The sequence below is a fragment of the Mandrillus leucophaeus genome, unplaced genomic scaffold, assembly GCF_000951045.1.
Source record: "Mandrillus leucophaeus isolate KB7577 unplaced genomic scaffold, Mleu.le_1.0 Scaffold88, whole genome shotgun sequence".
Classification (NCBI taxonomy): domain Eukaryota; kingdom Metazoa; phylum Chordata; class Mammalia; order Primates; family Cercopithecidae; genus Mandrillus; species Mandrillus leucophaeus.
Genome location: NW_012109585.1, coordinates 5322243 through 5339305, shown reverse-complemented (window position 1 = coordinate 5339305; position 17063 = coordinate 5322243). Strand labels below are relative to the sequence as shown.

Below are 17063 nucleotides of genomic sequence, written 5' to 3'. Positions count from 1 at the left end.
CAGAGGTGCAGTGAGCCGAGATTACACCATTGCACTCCAGCCTGGGTGACAAGAGTGAGACTTCGTCTCAAAAAAAAAAAAAAAAAAAATTAGCTACGCATGGTGGTGCACACCTATAGTCCCAGGTTCTCGGGAGGCTGAGGTAGGAGGATTGCTTGAACCTGGGAGGTGGAGGTTGCAGTGAGCAGATATGGAGCCACTACATTCCAGCCTGGGTGACGGAGTGAGACCCTGTCTCAAAACCAGAAAAAAACCCAAAATGTGTGTATACATGGGGTTTGGAGTCTGACGGTCCTAATTTTGAATCATAGACTCTAATACGTTTCTGGGCACATTGACTTGACTTGAATCAGCTCTTCCTCTATACGAATCCCATTTCTCAGAGAATTTAGGATTATCAAGTGTAGGCTGCTTAGCACACCACCTGGCACAGAAGGCTCTGTAATGAGAACTATGAAACAAGGAAGCTTGACCTGCTTGGATGAGAGAGGATTCCTGCTATGGATAGGGATCAGGGATGTAGACTGTGCAAAATTTGAAAGTTCTTGTTGACTGGAAAGTAGTAGATGTATTTCCTTTGAATGTTCTTGTCTTGCTTATTCCATGTCAAAATCCTCAAGGAATAATTCAGCCATTGAAGACTTTTCAGAGCATTTATTGAGGAGAAGCAAACTGATAGTGGTATATCAGTTTTACTTTTTTTTTTTTTTTTAAGGACTTACTAGATTTATTAGGATTACATAGGAGTATTTACCTAAATGTTAATAGTGGCCCTCTGTGGTGGGGGGAGGGTTGTGGAAGTATATATAGTTTTTATTTTTTTTCTTCATACTTTTCTAGTTTTCTACGGTAAACTTGTACTAAAAAGCATTGAATTAGGTTCTAGTGCTAGCGCTAATATTCAAGTTATTATTTTTGAGTATTCATCTCATTTAAATATTAGGTTTATGTAAGCTTTTAGTTTTCAAAATCCTTCAATTTGTGCTGTTTTACTTTTTTTTTTTTTGCGACGGAGTTCACTCTGTCACCCAGGCTGGAATGCACAATCTTGGCTCACTGCAACCTCTGCCTCCTGGGTTCAAGTGATTCTCCTGCCTCAGCACCCTGAGTAGCTGGGATTACAGGCACGCGTCACCATGTCTGGCTAATTTTTGTATTTTTAGTGGAGACGGGTTTCACCATGTTGTCCAGGCTGGTCTCAAACTCCTGACCTCAGATGATCTGCCTGCCTCGGCCTCTCAAAGTGCTGGGATTACAGGCGTGAGCCAGCACGCCTGGCGCTGTTTTACATGTTGACCCAATTCAGCAAATTGATCATACTCTGTTTTCAGTTGTCCTTTTTTAATGGAAGTAGTATTTTTTTTTTTTTTTTTAAATCCCACATCAATAGATAATTTTAAAGGTAGCTGACTGGGTTTCAGTTCCAGTAGGTGAAACAGTATTTTTTTTTTTTTTTTTTTGGGACAGGGTCTCACTCTGTCACTCTGACTGGAGTGCAGTGGCGTGATTATAGCACACTGCAACCTTGACTGTAAGAACTGAGTTTTAAATTTTATTTAGTTTTAAATAATTTAAATTTAAATAGCCACATGTGGCTAGTGGCTGCTTCATTAGACAGCATGTATCTGTAACAGAAGACTTCGGATTTTACATTTTTCATTAAGACCTGGTACACGCACACACAACTGAAAAGCTTCATTAAACAACAATACATTCACATGCAATGCATGCATGTTTTCTTTTTTTTTTATTTTGAGTCGGAGTCTCGCTCTGTCACCCAGGTTGGAGTGCAGTGACGTGATCCCCGTTCACTGCAAGCTCCACCTCCTGAGTTCACACCATTCTTCTGCCTCAGCCTCCTGAGTAGCTGGGACTGCAGGCGCCCGCAACCATGCCCGACTAATTTTTTGTATTTTTAGTAGAGACGGGGTTTCACCGTGTTAGCCAGAATGGTCTCGATCTCCTGACCTCGTGATTCACCCGCCTCGGCCTCCCTAAGTGCTGGGATTACAGGCTTGAGCCACCGCGCCCAGCAAATTATTACTTTTTATTTGTGGGTCGGGGTGGGGTGAGAAGGCTTTACAGACAAAATGGATGCCATTTCTAGAGAATACATGAAGGTACTGGGCATTTCAGATGTAAAAAGTGACATAAAAGCAGGAAGATTGGGATACTTTATTCAACTTGGGTTGATTGTGTGGATGAAATACAGCTGGAAAAGGGATTGGGTTGGGAGAAGCCTTAGGTTCCATATTAAAGAATATAGATTTTTGTTTGTTGGTAGTTGGTTTTGTTAGGAAGGTAATTGGAAGCAAGACGGTTTCAGAGTTACTGATGTAGAATAGGAAATTAACCCTACAGCAGGATTTGCAGGAAAGTTGGGAAATGTAATTGTTTTGAGGAGATAAAGGTTTGAAAAAGGGCTGCAGGAAACAATGGAAGATGAGTAACATTGCTGTTTCATTATGTTGTGATTGGGGTTATGGTGGGATATACCTTAGAAATTTAGATCTGGTGGTATTTAGAAAGATGGAGGTGTGCCAATTGTTAGGCTTATGCTAGGCAGCCTTTTTGAGGTGGAGGAAGTGGGTAAGATTGCCTTGGGCAATTTCCTAAGGGGCAGTATAGGCTTTGAGAGGAGTGACATTTACTTGGTACTGAGGATTTTGTTTATTTGCATCTAGTGTCTAAAAGATTTTATTTGTTTTAGTGATTGGTGACATAGTTGCAGAAAGGCAGAGCTTGACACCTTTGCTTTTGAGGGGCTACTCACAGCACTTTCTAGGCCCAAAAGCTTAGGATTTGGAGGAATTCTGATGAGGTCCTAGGGTATACCATATTTGTTCTTCCTGTCATTTAATAGAAGGTGTGGCTTCCTGTAGCTGCCCTGGGAGATTGGCTCACAGGGATTCTTCGCCATTGGTTGTAAAGGACCACTGAAGCCCAGGGAGGCCCAGCATTCTACCAGTTTCCACAGGGCTCTTAAGTTTATGTTTCTGCCAAATTAATAGGTCATCTAATTTAGTCAGATTTGGACCAAGGCAGTATGATTCCAGAGCTCTTATTTACTCTGTTGACTTGGAAGAATCAGGAGTTCAGCGAGGATAAGAGTCAAAGCTTTAGACATCACCTACAGTCCTGACTTCATTGCTTTCAGATTGCATGACCCTGGATAAATTTATTTACTATGGTCTTGCTCGCTCTGTCTCCCAGGCTAGAGTGTGATAGCATGATCACAGATTGCTGCAGCCTCAGCCTCCTGGGTTCAGGTGATCCTCCTGCCTCAGCCACCCCCACCCTGTGAATCCGCCATAGCTGGGACTACAGGTGCTCACCACCATGCCCAGCTAAGTTTTTTTTTTTTTTTTTTTTTGAGGTGGAGTCTCGCTGTGTCGCCCAGGCTGGAGTGCAGTGGCAAGATCTGGGCTCACTGCAAGCTCCGTTTCCTGGGCTCACGCCCTTCTCCTGCCTCAGCCTCCCGAATAGCTGGGACTACAGGCGCCTGCCACCATGCCCAGCTAATTTTTTTGTATTTTTAGTAGAGATGTGGTTTCACCATGTTGGCCAGGATGGTCTCGATCTCCTGACCTCGTGATCTGCCTGCCTTGGCCTCCCAAAGTGCTGGGATTACAGGCGTGAGCCACCGCGCTTTTTGAGCATAAGCACGGCGTTTTTTCTTTTAACCTTCAAGCAGGTTTTAGTTTCGCCTTTCTAAAAGAAGCAGTAAATAGATTAAATCAGGAGATATTGTATGAATTGGTGATAATAGCTGGGACTACAGGCGCCTGCCACCATGCCCAGCTAATTTTTTTGTATTTTTAGTAGAGACGGGGTTTCACTGTGTTAGCCAGAATGGTCTTGATCTCCTGACCTCATGATCTGCCTGCCTTGGCTTCCCAAAGTGCTAGGATTACAGGAGTGAGCTGCCGTGCCCAGCCTTGTGTGTGTGTGTTTTTTTTTTTTTTTTAAATAGAGACAGGGTTTCACCGTGTTGCTCAGGTTGGTCTTGAATTCCTGGACTCAAGTGATCCACCTGTCTTGGCCTCCCAAAATCTTGCGATTACAGGCTTGAGCCACTGCGCCCAGCCAAATTTATGCTTTTTTGTTTTGTTTTGTTTTTGAGATGGAGTGTTGCTCTTGTTGCCCAGGCTGGAGTGCAGTGGCGCGATCTTGGCTCACTGCAACCTCCACTTCTTGATTCAAGCAATTCTCCTGCCTCAGCCTCCTGAGTAGGTGGGATTACAGGCACGTGCCACCACGCCCAGCTAATTTTTGTATTTTTAGTAGAGATGTGATTTCACCATGTTGGCCAGGATGGTCTCGATCTCCTGACCTCGTGATCTGCCTGCCTTGGCCTCCCAAAGTGCTGGGATTACAGGCGTGAGCCACCGCGCTTTTTGAGCATAAGCACGGCGTTTTTTCTTTTAACCTTCAAGCAGGTTTTAGTTTCGCCTTTCTAAAAGAAGCAGTAAATAGATTAAATCAGGAGATATTGTATGAATTGGTGATTTAGAAGAATGTTCAAAAGTGGGGATGAAGTTCCTTGTCAGAAATTCTGAGTCCTGGCCAGGTACAGTGTCTCACGCGTAAATGTCAGCATTTTGGGAGTCCAAGATGGGTGAATCATCCGAGGTCAGGAGTTCGAGACTAGTCTGACCAACGTGGTGAAACTCCATCTCTACTAAAAATAGAAAAATTAGCTGGGCGTGATGGTGCATGCCTGTAATCCCAGCTACTTGGGGGGCTGCGGCAAGAAAATCACTTGAACCTGGGAGGTGGAGGTTGCAGTGAGCTGAGATAGGGCCACTGCAGTCCTGCCTGGGCGACAGAGTGAGACTCTTAAAAAAATAATAAAATTGAGTGCCTGGAAACTAGTTTTGGAAAAATTACTTTTTTACTTATTTAATAGGGCGAGAGTTGTTTTCAGGGTTTGTAGACTATATTCTTGGTGAAGTTATGAGTTGTCTTAAAAATGTTAATTGATACATTGATATGAGGGTACATTATTTTATACTGGGATTTTGAACAGGAGACTTGAAAAATAATTAGAGAATGGTAGAGACTGTCTAGTCCACCTCTCTTACAGGTAGTTATCACATCAGACCTGTGCTCCAGCATGTAAATGTCAGGACTCAGTTGTAAGAGGCAACCCGTTCCATGGACAGATTTACTCAATAGAAAGGTCAAAATCGTAGATTTGTACCATTAAAATATATGACATTTTAGCTGACACTCAGATCTTGCCTGCTATGCTTTTGGATTTATCATTGCAGTAAGATTTAGTTCTTAAAGTGTGTGTTTTGTCTTCCAGGGCTTGCATTTCTTTTGGTCCTAAGAATCGTTCAATTGGAGCAGCAGCTAAAAGTCAGGTAAAGTTTCATTTTTTTTCCTAAACTGACTTATTTCTTCTGTTCATCCATGTGTTCAGCAAGTAGTTGAATGCCTATTATGTACCTAGCACTGGTAGACCCTGGGTATACAACTGACATACACACCTGTTCTCTGTTCTCATGGACAGTCAGCCCTCAGAATTCCATGGGTTCTGCATCTGTAGATTCAAACAACTGTGGATCAAAAACATTTTTGGGAAAAAATATAACACTGCAATAATAAAAAATACAAATAAAAACAATCCAGTGTAACGACTATTTACATAGCATTTACATTGTATTATGTCTTATAAGTAATCTAGAGACAACTTCAAGTATACAGGAGGATGTGCATAGGTTATAGGCCAATACTGTGTCATTTTGTATAGGGACTTGAACATCTGTGGATTTTGGTCTAATTCAAGGGGTGCCCTGGAATCAATCCCCTGCAGATACCCAGGGACCACTGCGTCAGTGAGAAGCACATAGCCTTAAAATAGCATTAGCAGTATAATCTGTTTAATGCAAACTGCCAGGGTGTATTTTGTCCAGATCTTGTTAAGCAAGGCTTGCTTGTTCCTTGATATTTTACATGGTCCTTAAGTCTGTCTTGTTGGGCCTTTCATCTTACTCATATATAAGGTAAGTGTTGATCTTATTAATCAAGTTTCTCAAGGAAGGAAAGCATACCTCTAGAAATACATCAAAGGACTTGCCATTAGTTTACTCTGTAAACCAGGAACCTGATGTAGTTGCTGATTTCTGAATAACCAGAGCAGCAGAACCCCAAGAGTTCTGTATTCTAAGTGTCTGAGATATCTGTAAAATTAAAGAGTTGCATGTTTGACCTTCTTATGGTTCAACCTGGAGCAACCCTATAGGGTGAATCTGTTTTTGAATGGGGCAGGGCTTAAAATTTATTAGCCTAAAAAAGTGGTACTTGGCCAATTGGTTTTAATTAAGTTGGATGTTTTATAGTTCATTTTCACAGTGTTAGAGATTTTTTAGGAGATAGCAGGTAGACAATATTGAACCATTTTGAGATCTCTTTCCTTCTGAAATTTGAGTGGATGGCTCCTGTTTTTTAAACTTGCTTTTCATGATTGAGAAACAGTTACTATACTAAACTGGCTGCCCAGTTCTAGGTTGATACAGTTATTGTGTTACAGAGTTTCTGTTTGGCAGCTTACTCAAGGAAGACATGATTTGGGAGGCCTCATCTGTTTCACAAAAGGACTTCTGTGTGTTCCCTTTCATCTAGGGGATACAGGAGCTTTTTACATCTCCTACATTGGGAGGAGGAGCCTGTAAATCTTAAGCAGAAGGTCATGGTCATTCTGGAATTTTTTGAATGTTTTTGTCAGCATTTTCCCTTCATAAATTGTGATAGCTTATTCTAGAGGAATTAGAAAACATAGATAAAAAAGTGTAAGGAATTTGAAAATCACTTGTTCAACCATTATTCGAAAATCATATAGACATTTGTCTTACCACCTTCTGAAAACTTTTACGTATTATATATTTCATTGTATGAATATACTATAATTTATTTAAGCATTTCCCTGTTACTAACCATTTAGGTTGTTTCTAGGCATCTGCTGTTACAAATAATAGTCTCCCAATATCCTTTTGTGTTCATTTTTGTGTACTTAGTATATTTTTTTCTTTTATGAGAAATTTGTTTCACTGGAACTTCTTTCTTTCTTTCTTTTTTTTTTTGAGAGTGCAGTGGCCCTGTCTCAGCTCAGCACAACCTCCACCTCCTAGGTTCAAGTGATTCTCATGCCTCAGCCTCCTGAATAGCTGGGATTACAGGTGCACACCACTATGCCCGGCTAATTTTTTGTATTTTTAGTAGAGACAGTGTTTCACCATATTGGTCAGGCTGGTCTCGTACTCCTGACCTCAAATGAGGCCCTGGCCTCTTTCAAAGTGCTGGGATTACAGGCGTGAGCTACGACACCCGGCCTTAACTAGAATTTCTGAATCAATTTATGTATTGCTGAGTTGGTTCCTGGAAACTTTCAACCATAAACTATGGGCAACTTTTAAAGGCTACAAGTTATTTTATGTAAATGTTTACTAGAAGTTTAAGAACGGAAAATACTTATACACGTGTAATGACCTGACTTCATGGGATATAGGAAGAGCAGGGCTCTGTTTTCAGCCCTGCCGCTCTGAGACCCGTGCAAATCCCTCATCCCTCACTTCACATGCTAGTGGGCACCATTTAGAAAAGTTTAGTGTCTGAAGAAACTGAAACCAAGGAGACTGTATAAAGTTAAAATGTTGCTAATTTAATATGAGGCTGTTGAAATAAAAAAAAAATTATTAGTAGTTTTTCCACTCTTTGATATTCTTTCTCTTAGGTAATTTCGAATGCCAAGAACACAGTCCAAGGATTTAAAAGATTCCATGGCCGAGCATTCTCTGATCCATTTGTGGAGGCAGAAAAATCTAACCTTGCATATGATATTGTGCAGTTGCCCACAGGATTAACAGGTATAAAGGTAAGGTTGTCAAGTTAATGCCTTATAATTAAAATGCAGTATTATATTTTATCAGTTCAATATCTATCTGTACCTTTCTGATGTCAGATTGTAGTGAAAATGCTTACAGATGCTTAGGAAAAGTTTTCTTCTGGTGAAGACTATTTGACATTTTTTGAATGATCTGGATTTTGGTTGGGAGCCGTGGGTGGTGCTCTTAATATGGGTTGGATGCCTGGATAGTGATGATTGGAAGTTAATACTGCCATTGCTGCTTGTTTTGCTCACTGATGCAGTGGCCTTTTTAGTGTGATTTTAGGGAATGACTTCTGGAAGAGTAGGCAAAGGAATCACAGTTTTTTTTTTTTTTTTGAGATGGACTCTCGCTCTGTCACCCAGGCTGGTGGGCAATGGCGTGATCCTGGCTCACGCCTCCTGGGTTCAAGTGATTCTTCTGCCTCAGCCTACCAAGTAGCTGGGATTACAGGCGTGTAATCCCTCTGCCTCCTGGGTTCAAGTGATTCTCCTGCCTCAGCCTACCAAATAGCTGGGATTATAGGCACGTGCCACCACACCTGGGTAATTTTTCGCATCTTTAGTAGAGATGGGGTTTCACCGTGTTGGCCAGGTTAGTCTCGAACTCCTGACCTTGTGATTCGCCGACCTCGGCCTCCCAAAATGTTGGGATTACAGGTGTGAGCCCTGCGCCCGGCAGGAATCACAGTTTTAAGTCACTAGCAAATAGATGGACATACTCTTGGATATAGGACTTAATTTAGAAAGAGATGTTCTTCTGGGGAAAAGTGAGTTTGGTCTTTATCTCTGGTACATCTAGTGGAGTCTCTGTGAAGTATGCAGTGAACTGATCACAGAAAAGACGTAAGAGGCTGGGAGATGGATAGGGTGGACACATTTGCCTTTCTTGTACTCAGAGGTAGTAAGAGGAATCCACAAGCGGGGAGTAGAGGCGTGATTGGCTTTCCAGGCAGGTGAGTTTATGGCGATATTTGGTTTTGGAGACCAAGAATCAGGAGAACAGGCTGGAAAGCCAGGAGATGTTGAGAACCATGAGAAGAAGGTAGTCTACTGTTGCAGTGTAGCCGTTAATTTAGTTGTATTTAGAAGTGAAAAATTCTGAAAACTAAAGAATGATGATTGGGTTTACTTAAAATATCTGTGGTAATTAAGGACAGTTTGAATGGGATAGTAAAAGATGAAGCTGAAGCACAGGAAAGAGAAAGGGGTTAAAAAGGGAGGTGAAGGAATGGGCAGTACTTACTAGTTACAAAAGAAATAGGATAAATATTGGCAGATTTAGTCATAAGCATTGCAAGAACCAAAGAAGAAAAAGACTAGGAAGAAGATTTGGGAAACAAGTAGTTGCAAGTCTAAAAGTGGAGGAATTGACCTCAGAATTAGGCAAATAGCAGGGAAGAAAGAGATAATTTAGAAAGGGCACCAGGAGGGATATTTCCCTATCTTTATCATGCAATATAGTAAGAGCTGTTCAATTCTAAACCAGAATAAACTGTGGTTGGGTTGGGGAGTGAGAAGGTGGCACGCAAGCTGAGTTAGGGCAGCAGCTAAAAGAAGAGAGCAACATGTTCTATTCTGGATTGTAATTGGGGAATATGGGCATGTGGGATGGGATGGGATTATTTTAGGCAGTCTTTCAACATTTAAAATTCATAACTGTTACCAAAGTTGCAGACTTTTATCTGGAATAGGGCTTTATCTTGAAGCTTTGTTCATTCATTATTGTTACTTATTTTATTTTATTTTTTGAGACAATCTCGCTGTGTCGCCTAGGCTGGAATGCAGTGGCAAGGTCTAGGTTTACTGCAATCTCCGCCTCCTGGGTTCAAGCTATTCTCATGCTTCAGTCTCCCTGGTAGCTGGGATTACAGGCATGGATCATCACACCCAGCTAATTTTTTGTGTTTTTAGTAGAGAGGGGGTTTCACCATGTTGGCCAAGCTGGTCTTGAACTCCTGACCTCAAGTGATTTGCCCGCCTTAGCCTCCCAAAATGCTGGGACTACAGGTGTAAGCCACTGCACCCAGCCTATCTTTTATTATTTAATTCAACCAGTATTTATTGTGCCAGGTCTTGTTCTAGGTGCTGGAGCTATGGCAGTGAACAGTCAGACAAATGCATGTCCTCATATTAGATTGAATCCTAATTGTGGAGATGGATAATAAACAGTAAACACATTAAAATATACATAGTATGTCAGATAGTAAAATAGTTTCTACCAGCAGCCTCTTTATGGAGGGACAGTGTGGGTTATGGTGAGCTACACTGATTTGCCTTTGCAAAGGAACTTTTCTTAAGATTTGTCGTTTTACGTTGTGGTCCTTCATCTCCAAGTATCGTGTTTGGTTGAAAGCTAAAATAGTCTAGGTGTGGTGGCTCATGCCTGTAATCCCAGCACTTGGGGAGGCCGAGGCAGGAGGATTGCTTGAAGCCAGGAGTTTTGAGACCAGCATCGGCAACAAAGCAAGAACCCTATCTCTACAAGGAAAAAAAAGAAAAAAATTAGCTAGGTGTGATGACGTGCGCTTTTGCTCCCTGCTACTTGGGAGGCTGAGGCAGGAGGATTGCTTAAACCCAGGAAGTTAAGTCTCCAGTGAGCTGTGATCATGCCACTGCACTCCAGAGAGAGAGAGAGAGTGACAGAGAGAGACCCTGCCTCCAAAAAAAAAAAAACTAAAAGTGACCTTCAAGGTATTACTTGCAAAACTAGCTTTTTTTCAGCCCCCTCTTGAGATAATGTTGTGTTGATAATGGGAGGCATTATTCATTTTAGCTTTTAGGACTAGGACATGAAGAAGTAAATACAATAAGTCTAAGCCTCTTTGTTGTTTTTGTTGTTTTCTTGCAGGTGACATATATGGAGGAAGAGCGAAATTTTACCACTGAGCAAGTGACTGCTATGCTTTTGTCCAAACTGAAGGAGACAGCCGAAAGTGTGCTTAAGAAGCCTGTAGTTGACTGTGTTGTTTCGGTGAGTTTGATCCCTATACATTATTGGGAATTTGCATGAAGAAGCAGAGAGAAGAAAGCTGCTAATTTCAAGTAAAGTTTTTTGTCTCAGGTTGTAATGGTTATCTAAAAAATTTGTCAGGCTGGGCGCAGTGGCTCACGCTTGTAATCCCAGCACTTTGGGAGGCCGAGGTGGGTGGATCACGAGGTTAGGAGTTCAAGACCAGCCTGGCCAATATGGTGAAACCCTGTCTCTACTAAAAATACAAAAATTAGCTGGGTGTGGTGGTGGGCACCTGTAATCCCAGCTACTTGGGAGGCTGAGGCAGGAGAATTGCTTGAACCTGGGAAGCTGAGGTTGCAGTGAACCGAGATGGTGCCATTGCACTTTGGCCTGGATGACAAGAGCGAAACTCTGTCTCAAAGAAAAAAAAAATTATGAAACTAGTGTTCATTTTCTTACTCTCTTCTACTGCTTAGCTTTTGCTCAGGCCTCCTTTGTTATTCTGCCTATTTAAATCTCTTCTGTTCTTCAAGGTACATTCATCTCAGCCTGCCCACTTCTTCCTGGATTTTTTTCACCACCTAGCATAGTGCCTAGCATAGCACAGGGTAGTCACTCATTTGTTGAATTAGTTGAATACCCCCAATTGTAAATGGCACTTGTTCTCTATTTGTATTTGCTGTTGGTATCTAGCATTAAAGACAAAGGCAAGGGCTGTGCTTGGTGGTTTAATCCCAGCACTGTGGGAGGCGAGGGCAGGAGGATCGTTTGAGACAATCCTGGGCAACATGATGAGATCCCTGTCTTTACAAAAAAAAAAAAAAAAAAAAAAAGCGTGGTGGCGCACATCTGTAGTCCCAGCTACTTGGGAGGCTCATTCGAGCCCAGGAGTTTGAGGCTGCAGTGAGCTGTGATCACACCACCGCATTCTCGCCTGTACAATAGAGTGAGACCCTGTCTCAAAAAAATTATCCAAAAAACAGAAAGACATGGCAGCAGTTGACTTTATCTTTTGCATATGTCTGTTAAGATGAAAACCTGGCTGCTGTAGCTTTGTGCTTTAGTATGGCGGAATCCTTAGGGACTGTTGAAATATGTATGGTTACGTTGGCTTTGGCACCGAATCTCCTCATTCTGCAATTGTTACCTGATACTTTAGTTTTGTGGCCTCTTTTGTCTTAATGTTGGTGCATTGATTGGCAAAGCATGGACTGTTAGGTGGCTTTTTCACCCCAGAGTCTGTTGCCTGACGGATTCCTTGGTCCTTGGTTATCGTAAAGTAGAATTGACATTTGTCAGAAAGAATTGGATTATAGTTGTGTACACCATTCTGGGAATGGGCTTTATTCTTTATAGAAGAATAAAAATGCTATGTTCCTTTAAAAAGCTCAGATTCAGTGACCTTGATTCCCCAGTGGCTGATACACCAGATGCTGTATTTCTTAGATGTTTCCTACCTTTCCTCGCCTCTCCATTGGTCTCCCAGATTTGTTTCCATTCCTCCATCTAGTGCCCCTAGCTTTGCTCCTGCATTACACTCTGTGTGGGAGTAAAATATATGTAAAATATTGGAATGCCTAAGTGTCTTTTCTGGTTTTGGGTAAGAGTCATGTTTGGGCGGGGCCTGAAGATCACACTTGAGTTTTGGTAATTTGCTTAGGAGGGTTCACAGGCCCTAGCATATAGCTATTCTCGTTTTTTGTTTTGTGTTGTTTTTTTTTTTTTTTTGAGACGGAGTCTTGCTCTGTCACCCAGGCTGGAGGGCAGTGGCGTGATCTCGGCTTACTGCATGCTCTGCCTCCCAGGTTCACGCCTCAGCCTCCCAAGTAGCTGGGACTACAGGCACCCACCACCACGCCTGGCTAATTTTTTTGTATTTTTAGTAGAGGTGAGGTTTCATCATGTTAGCCAGGATGATCTCGATCTCCTGACCTTGTGAACCGCCCGCCTTGGCCTCCCAAAGTGCTGGGATTACAGGCATGAGCCACCGCGCCCGGCCGCATATGGCTATTCTCATGCTAAGATTTATTATAGTGAAGGGATACAAAGCAAAATCAACAAAGGGAAAAGGCACATGAGGCAGAGTCTGGAGGAAACCAGGCACAAGCTTCCCAGAGTCAGCATGTGCTTAACTCCAGCAACAGGTTGTAACAATATGGGTGAAATGTCCTCTACCACAGGAGTTCTGCCTGAGCCTGGTCCAGGGGTTTTTTTTTTTTTTTGAGACTGGGTTTCGCTCTTGTTTCCCAGCTTGGAGTGCAGTGGCATGATCTTGGCTCACTGCAGCTTCCACCTCCCAGGTTCAAGCCTCAGCCTCCAGAGTAGCTGGGATTACAGGCATGTGCCACCACACCCAGCTAGTGGTTTTTTTTTTTTTTTTTTTTTGTATTTTTTGTAGAGATGGGGTTTCACCATGTTGGCCAGGCTAGTCTCAAACTCCTGACATGAGGTAATCCACCCACCCCGGCCTCCCAAAGTGCTGGGATTACAGGCAAGAGCCACCGTGCGTGGCTAGTCCAGGGTTTTTATCGGGGGTCAGTCACATTGGTACCCTATACCTAGCATGAACCAAAATTTGAGATTCCCAGAAGGAAAGCCGGTAGTCAGCACAAGCTACATTTTTGTATAAACAGTTTAGGTACAGTGAGCCACTCTTAATCATTTAGGGAAATTTTTTCTGTTGATTTAGTGAACTGTTTGTGAATCAAGATCCTAGATGCCAGGCAAGGACCAACATGCAAGCAGGCGTTTTCTAAGGATAGCAGTTTCTGGCCTCTATATTAACTCTTCTCTGCAGTCACTACTTTAGCTGTTGGTATTTTGGTCTGCCATGTAATCTGTGTATGTAAGGTAATGGTATGGCTATTGTGTATCCTAACGCTAACACTAAATACGCTAACTTTTCCCTACGAGTTTGAAATATTTTCTTGATCATATACAGAATAAATTGCTGTAGGTATTTGATGGCATTCTTGGAATTTACTAACTAAAATTAGAATCTATAATATAGTAAACATTCATTTTTTTTTGTAGGTTCCTTGTTTCTATACTGATGCAGAAAGACGATCAGTGATGGATGCAACACAGATTGCTGGTCTTAATTGCTTGCGATTAATGAATGAAACCACTGCAGGTAAGGAGGACCATTGATTAATTTTTTGACTTGGTTAATATTGAAGATTGTGAAATTTTAAAACTCTAGGGTTTCTTGCTCTTTATTTTGCTTTCAGCATTGCTACTCTTGCTTACCACCTGTGTCATGGTGTTTTTGGACACTGTGTCACTTGTGAAGAATTAATCTGACCAGTACTTTTTGTGTAACCTTATAGCATGCATTTTGGTATTTAACCACATGCTTTTTGGGGAAGGAGCACACTTAGCGTGTGGAACAGTGCTTTCGGTTAAAGATTGGTCTTCTCTTAGACTTGTGGACTGGTAGAGTCAGAGGAGTGGAACATTAAGCAGCATCTCATGGACAGAACATGTGGGGATGTTAAACATAGCATAGGGGTAGAAGAAATCCAGGAAAATATATTTGGAAAATGGGGGAAATGGCTTGGGGAAAATTGTGCTAGAGTCCATTGGCAGCTTTAAGGCAGTCTAAGTGAATGTCAGTATTTAACTCTTGGAAGATAATCTTTTTCTTGAATAAATTATATAGTGCTTATAAAGAATTTGATTTCTAAAACATAAGACATGTAGTTGCGTTCGTTATACATAAAACCTCTTTTTTCCTGCTTAAATGAATCTTATTTACTTAGATGTTGTTACGTTTAATTTTTGTGTTTTTTCTTCTGTAGTTGCTCTTGCATATGGAATCTATAAGCAAGATCTTCCTGCCTTAGAAGAGAAACCAAGAAATGTAGTTTTTGTAGACATGGGCCACTCTGCTTATCAAGTTTCTGTATGTGCATTTAATAGAGGAAAACTGAAAGTAAGCATGTTTTTCTTTTCCCCAGAAGACTGTGTTACTATATGGTAATTATGAAATTTTGAGAGACAACTATTTTTTCTCATTTTACAATATGGGAAAAATAATGCATACCTTACAGGGTTATTCGGAGGATTTTTTTTCTTTCTTTTTGTTTTTTTTTGAGACAGAGTTTTGCTCTTGTTACTCAGGCTGGAGTGCAATGGCGTGATCTTGGCTCACTGCAACCTCCACCTCCCGGGTTAAAGCGGTTCTCCTGCCTCAGCCCTCCGAGTAGCTGGGATTACAGGCATGTGCCACCACGCCTGGCTAATTTTGTATTTTTAGTAGAGACAGGGTTTCTCCATGTTGGTCAGGCTGGTCTTGAACTCATGACCTGAGGTGATCCACCTGCCTTGGCTGAGGTGATCCACCTCCCAAAGTGCTGGGGTTATAGGCATGAGCCACCATGCCCAGCAGGAGGATTTTTTAACGTGTAGTTCCTTGGTGAATTTTACACTGGGGATTGAGAGGGTGGTACAGGTGCTCTGTCCTCTTGAGGTTTTGAGTGTTCTGGAAAAGGAGTTTCTTTTGGATTCCAAAACAAACTGGACTGGAAATTATAGATTTCTAGGAAGCCTAAAGTGTAAGCGGTTTTGTACACACAGAAGTATGGAAGGCAAGGAGGGGCCAGAGGGTGATCTCTGTCACAGTTGAGTTTGCTGGTTTATGCTAGTTCCACAGTAAGGTATAAAATTCTCTGTCTAGATGAGTTTATCTAGAATTTGGTGAATAACCAAGGATTTCTCAAGTGTTTGTTTTAATTATTTGAAATGCATATTAAAATACTTGGTGCTGAAGTCTAAATTGAACCCCTTGTATCCATTGGAGATTGGTGGAGAGGGATTACCCCAAACTAAATATTTGGTAATTTTGGAGGCATTTTGAGACTTTATTTGTTATGATCTTGTTTCTTTGAAAAATAGACATTTCCACTTTATATTCTGGTTTATATTGTTTTTAGGTGGTTTTGTTTTTAAATAAAAGGAAAGCGAATCTTTTAGATAATTGGGAAATGAGAGATTTGTGATTTTGCTTTTTTACAGCTATAAGTGGTGGGCCAAATGTAATTCTCAGTGTTTAAACTTTAATCACTAATAGAATTTCTAAGATCTATGATATGCTTTCATCTTTTTAAACAGAAGACTCTGGTCATAATTTAGCCTGGCTTTGGATCAGAGTGATGTGTATTAGTAGCCATCTGCTTCTGTTTTTCTAAATTGTCCTTCAGTGTCACCTGTTACCTGTCAGTTTTCCAATCCTTTTGATTACTTTTAAATTACAAAAATAATCATTACAAAAATCTCCCCAAATTGGAAAACACTTATGTGTAAAGAAAAGTCTGGGCAACGTGGTGAAACCCTGTCTCTACAAAAGTTAGCTGGGTGTGGTGGTGTGCCTGTAGTCCCAGCTACTCTGGAGGCTGAGGTCAGGGAATTGCTTGAGCCCAGAATTTGAGAAGAGCCTGGGCAACATGGCGAAACCCTGTCTCTACAAAGAAAATACAGAAATTAGCTGGATATGGTGATGTGTGCCTGTAGTCCTAGCTACTTGGGATGCTGAGGTGGGAGGATTGCTTGAGCCTGGATGGTTCAGACTACCGTAAGCTGAGATTGTGCCACTGCACTCCAGCCTGGGCAACAGAGTGAGACCCTGTCTCAAAAAAAAAAAAAAAAATAAATAAATAAATAAATAAATAAATAAAAGTTACTTACAATCTTACCATTCTTGGTGTATTTCATTCTAGTTTTCTAAGAAAACAATTGGAGTCACTATATTTAGCTCTGTGTCCTGTCTTTTTTTTTCAGTTTAACATACTAAGAAAATTTCCCCCATGACGTTTAGCATTCTTTGAAGAGTTTGTTTTTACTGGTTTTATTCCTTCATAAGGATGTCATCACTTATTTAGCCTAACTTCTATTTCTGAATCTAATTAGATCTAGTTTGCTTCTAATCTGTTAGAGATTTGAAAACGGGTAACCCAGGCTAATTAGACTTCCAGGTTAAATAGAAACACATTGCTGTGAGCTAAGGCTGTAACAAATCCTTTGGTAGTAAACTGCAGAGAGTTGAGCCTTTGGTATTACTCAGTTTTGTGATAGTGAGTAGACTAGAAGTATGTACATGACACGTTAGTATATTTTACCTTGGACATGTAACTGCTATTGGGAGTCAGACTGGTGTAGTGGGGAGGGCATAGACTTTGGAATTAAGGAGATTTGGCTTTGAATTCCACTTCTACCACT

The 17063-nt window shown here is 41.3% G+C and overlaps 1 protein-coding gene across 2 annotated transcripts in view; it reads left to right on the top strand.

Annotated features, from left to right (window-relative positions):
* HSPA4 (heat shock 70kDa protein 4) overlaps positions 1–17063 on the top strand; it is a 55536-nt gene that overhangs the window by 8233 nt on the left and 30240 nt on the right. For both annotated transcript variants that reach the window (XM_011969241.1, XM_011969240.1), the window contains exons 2-6: positions 5312–5369; positions 7739–7879; positions 10743–10865; positions 13881–13980; positions 14648–14781. In XM_011969241.1, coding sequence (XP_011824631.1) covers positions 5312–5369; positions 7739–7879; positions 10743–10865; positions 13881–13980; positions 14648–14781 — 556 coding nt within the window. The remainder of the gene's footprint in view (positions 1–5311; positions 5370–7738; positions 7880–10742; positions 10866–13880; positions 13981–14647; positions 14782–17063) is intronic.